The sequence below is a fragment of the Microplitis mediator genome, chromosome 1, assembly GCF_029852145.1.
Source record: "Microplitis mediator isolate UGA2020A chromosome 1, iyMicMedi2.1, whole genome shotgun sequence".
NCBI lineage: Eukaryota > Metazoa > Arthropoda > Insecta > Hymenoptera > Braconidae > Microplitis > Microplitis mediator.
In genome coordinates, this window is record NC_079969.1 from 8,818,841 (window position 1) to 8,823,945 (window position 5,105).

At 31.6% G+C, this 5,105-nt stretch overlaps 1 protein-coding gene across 1 annotated transcript; it reads right to left on the reverse strand.

Moving 5' to 3' along the window:
• Positions 1-351: 351 nt before the first annotated feature.
• On the reverse strand, positions 352-1,940 carry LOC130677038 (uncharacterized). The gene has a single exon (XM_057483577.1). It carries the CDS (start codon positions 1,706-1,708, stop codon positions 434-436), a length of 1,275 nt encoding a protein of 424 aa, XP_057339560.1. The 5' UTR covers positions 1,709-1,940; the 3' UTR covers positions 352-433.
• Positions 1,941-5,105: the final 3,165 nt, after the last annotated feature.

A 5,105-nucleotide genomic window follows, 5' to 3' on the forward strand; every position in this document is an offset into this window, starting at 1 on the left:
AAAGTTGGCGCCAGCGAGCAGCTGTAAGTTGAAAGCAGACTTCTGAGAAAATTGAACTTTCCGGCAACTTTCCGTCAATTTATGGAATTGCCAACTTTTGCCACCAACTTTCTCAGAAAGGTGCCATCAACTTATGGAAATATCAGGGTGGTTCCGGTACTTTTTTTTTGCATCTTCAATACTCTAGTCAGGATTTCAATTCAAATCTGCTCAAAAAAATGAATTAAAATTCGTTTGAAATGAAAACTTCTATGATCAAATCCCTTCTGCATAAAAAAAGTTTTAAAATCTTCCCAAGCCGGTTCCGAACTCTTGTCGATTTTCTTAACTAGCAAAATCTCCAATGGCCCATAAAAAAAATTTTTAATGTCAATTTCTCTAAAAATTCTTACGGAATCTATTAATCAATTATTCAAATCATGTATCTTAATTATTACTGTGCTCTCAATCGTTTACTCGCCGGTTGATAATCTTCCACCGTCGCTTCAGACATGTCATCAAAATAATCATCAGAATTTCTCTCATCTGATTCAAAGTCATAATCGCTAACTTCCGGTTCTGAGTACAAATTCCTCATTTTTGCAGATCTTAAATTTCCATCGTCAGAATCATCATCAAAGTCTCGATTATCGACTCTCATTGATTCTCTATTTTGCCGTTTTATTTTTATTGCTTCTGGTTCCATATCATCGTCGTCAAAAATACTAATTTCAGGTTCCACCTCAAATTCAGCCAATTCGCATGAATCAGAAATATCACTCAAGGCATCATCAAGATCATGATGATCAATTGGTTGACTGTAATCAGAAACCCGCGTTCTATCAGATTCAAAAGTATCAAGATCTGAATTCCAACTCAAATTATCAGAATTTCGTGAATTATTGCGGTTTCTCAGACCAATTATTCTGTCTAGTCCAGAACCTAGATCATTGGCCATTTCTAATTGATCATCAGCGCCGGTATCATCAACGTCATCATCAAAATCGGTATTTGTATCAAAACTAAGATCACTATCAGCATCAATCGAACTTGCATAATCAGAATCCTTGCGTAGATCTTCAAGCTGCTTCACCAGTTTTCTGTGCCCTTCTGAATATTGAAAATCAATCGACCCAGATCGGGGATCATTTGAACCCCCAGCGTTGGCTAATTCTTCCATAGCTTCGGGATCACGATAATCAACATCAGGTTTCATAGATTTTAATTCTTGTCCCGATTTATGAGCGAGTAATTTTTCTAAAAGCCATTCGGCCATAGTGAACGCGTTTTGGATGACGCAATAGTTTTTACGTGACGCATGATTAGAACAGAGTCCAGGCGACATCTTTGGGTACAAATCGTAACCAGCTGAGTCTAAACATACGATATTACTGAAGGGCATTTGAGTAAATTCTAATAAAAATCGTTTTCTAGATGCATTTTTCAGATAAATAGTCCGTGATTTTTTTAAATCATTGATTATAGTATTGAAAGCATCGTTTACTGAACAATTACCTTGGGAGTATTCGATTCCGTACTTTTTGTAAAAACGATTGAGGTACTCGTTTTGATACCTGCTCGGTAATTTACGCCACGCGTACGGCGGATTTACGACGGCAGCTTTGTGTTGGGTAACTTTTTTTTTCACTATGGGAATCAAACAAAATTCTTTTATAATAAATTTTTTTTCTGGTACGTAATAACCAGTAAAGTCAACCACGTAATCCATTTTTTTTTTATTAACGATTTATCTATTTAGTTTTTTTTCACGTACTGTTTTTTTTTTTTTGAGTGTTTGAATAAATTTTTTGCTACTATATAAACCTGTGGGAGTATTTAAATTTTTTTTTCTGGTAAAATGAATTTTTAGCAGCTTTAATTGGGTTATTGTACTTTTAGTTAAGGAAAGTTTTACTGCCGATTTACTGTATTTTAAATTTTTTAATCTAAACTTATGAGCAATAAGTTGTCTTCTATTAGTATCAATATCCTATGATTAATCTTTTATATCAATGTCATAGTAAAAATAAAGTTTGCAGTGAGATTAACATTGACAATTATCAATTAGTCATATTACTGCTGTTATATATTCAACGATCGACCATTAGTTAGTCGACAAGTATTTTATACACTGGTCACAAAAATTAAGGGATAGAAAAAAAATTCGAAATTTTTGCGTGATTTTCAACATGCTGTAACTCGGTGAAAAACAATCGTAGAAAAAAAAAAAAGCAAATTGTAGCTTCAAGTTTTTCTTAACATCGAAATCAATTCTGAAGATGATAGCGAAGAAAAATATCGAGAAAAAAAATTCGAAAAAATCAATTTCCTTGAAAAAAAAAAAATTTTGAAAAAAAATTTTTTTTTTTCATTTTTTTTCAAGAATTACTGTTTTTGATTAAAGAAATGGTAATTGTTTAGAATCACGGGTCCACCTGTTTATATCAAGCATAAATCCAAAAATATTCAAATTGCCAAGAGACTTGTTTCATTCTCTGGCATTTGTCGGCGGATTAAAGATGTACTTGCTTATTTAGGTGTTATTTAAGCATTAATAAATTGTACGTGTATACCAAAGGTATAAAATTAGCTTGATTTACAGATTTAGTTTGAAATTTTTCTGTTCCGTGGTACACTGCACCATTTGACATATTTTTCTTTTTATTCTATGTATTGACTCTTAAGTCAGCCACCAAAACTTAAGATATTTGCCTATTTGCCATAATTTCTATAGTTTCGTCCTAAGTACGTCAACGGACTCGTTAGTAAGGCTATGTTAACGTACTCTTGCCTTAGACTACATCTCTTACTAGTACGAACCGGCATAAAACTGTATTGTGGGCTTCAGCCAGACACTATACTAGCAAAGGAAGGCGGATACCGTCCAAACTACTTGCAACAAAATGCTAGGTGAGCTGTTGTACACCGTTAGTGTAGTGAAATAACAGAAATATGCCAATTCTCACTATATAAGAGCTCAAAGAATCTTTGTAACTCTTAGTTAGACCTTTCTATCGCCACCGTCCATCTTACGGTATTAATAAAATTAATTATTTGTATTTATTAGAAATTTATTAAATTTATTTTGGAAAATTAGCACAATTTGTGTCATTTTTTATCAATTTTGCGCACTTTAGTTACAAGGTTTGGATAGATATCTTGTGTTAAAGACATAAATACATACAGAAAATTCTTTCCGCCGTGTAGCAGAACACGTGGAAAAAGTTTAATTATAGATCTTTGATGTGTGAGCACTTGGAACTTTGGAAAATGCGTGGAGTCGCTATTGTCAACAAATACCGAAGAAATGAAGCTTGTCGCTGAAAAAAATTTTTTGACATTGAAGAAATGATTGAAAACTGAAGAATCGCTAATTATGCGATTTTTGGCAAAATCGATAAATTTAAAGCTTCGGGACACTAAGAAAGAAAAATCGCAGCGCTTTGAAATTTCCAGGGTTTTTTTAGGTCACTTTGAGGTTGAAAAAAAAAACGACGATATCCTTTGTTCTTCCGTTATATCCAAAGTTATAGCAAGATTTTCGAATATCCTTAAATATGCGAATTTTGACCTGTTTTTTAATAAACATTATCGCTTCAAAAAAAATTTTTCTATCAAAAGCCACTAACTTTGTCTCTTAGAGAATGTTTTTCAGTTTTTAAAACCCTATTTCCATTCTCTGTAGAACCAATACGTCCGGAGTTATTGGTTATTAAAGCCAAAATGGACTTCTTTGCTTTGATCAATGATAACTCGGCGCCAAATCGTCGAAGAGACTTTTTTAGGCTGCCAAATTAAAGGGCATAAAATTTTCTAAAAGATTCATACGGTCGGAGTATCCAAAGAAGTTTATTGAAGCCCATGGACTTGTTGGAAGACGCGCGAAAATTTTGGAAATTTTTTTTTCGTCGGTTTTCTTATGATTACTCCGGAACCGTGCATGATAAAAAAATTTAGGGTCCAGATCTGAAAACTAGAAACTTGAAGCTACAATTTACTTTTTTTTTTTTTCTTTTACGATCATTTTTCACCGAGTTACAGCATGTTGTTAATCACCCAACAATTTCGAATTTTTTTTCTATCCCTTAATTTTTGTGACCAGTGTATATTCAAAATTACTATGAATTTAAAATAATTTCGTTCCTAAACTTGAATTACGCAAAAAATTTATCTCCATTTTTATTTTTTGTTAAAAAAATTCCTCCAAGTAAATTGTGATAAATAATCAATGAAGTAGTATTTAACAATAGATAATTAAAATTAGCTATTTAATTAAGTCTATCGTCATTTCACTTCGTCTAAAATAGTGATACCTTAATTACTATTACAAGCTTGCAATTAACTCTGTTTGTTGATTGCTCACTTCATCAACTAAACTGCGATATCATTTCCCAGTGAGCCACTTTGGTAATTATTAAATTAAAACTCTTTAATCAATTTTAAATAATTACTCAAATATTTATCATATTTTCAGTATAAACCGAAAATTAGAATAGAAAAAAAGTATATATATCAGGTTGATCCAAAAAATAACAAATTTTTTTCTTTTCTCGGAAACAGGTTCAAAAGTTTCACCTAGATTAAAAAAAAAACGCCTGTGAAAATTAGAGCTCTTAATATTAACATTAAGAGGTTCCTCATCGCACTTTTCTATTTTCCATAAGAATAACATGGAAAAAATTTTTTTTACGTCTTCTGATTTTTATAAGTAGCTAACGATGCGTCATAGGAATAATTGGCAGGCATATTTTTGTAGGTAATTGAATGCTCTACAAAAAAAGTTTCTTATCATTTTTTGATAAATCTATTTGATCAAAAGTTATTTAAGGTTGAAGTCGAATTCATATTAAATTTTGAGATCTTTTTACTTTTCCGGCGAAACTATCAGACTTATTACAAAATATTATGGAACCTTTTTTGTAGACAATTTTAATCCCTAGAAGTTATTTCCAATAAAGTTTTTTCGAATTCCGCATTGTTTTCTAGTTATTTTTATTTTAATGTCAAGCTCTTAAAATCGATCAGAAGACTATTTTTTTTTATGAGCTTGACATTAAAATGAAAATAACTAGAAAACAATGCGGAATTCGAAAAAACTTTATTGGAAATAACTTCTAGGGAATAAA

Excerpts from the sequence above, each read along its gene's own strand:
- LOC130677038 (XM_057483577.1), bottom strand. The coding sequence starts at position 1,708 with ATGGATTACGTGGTTGACTTTACTGGTTATTACGTACCAGAAAAAAAA.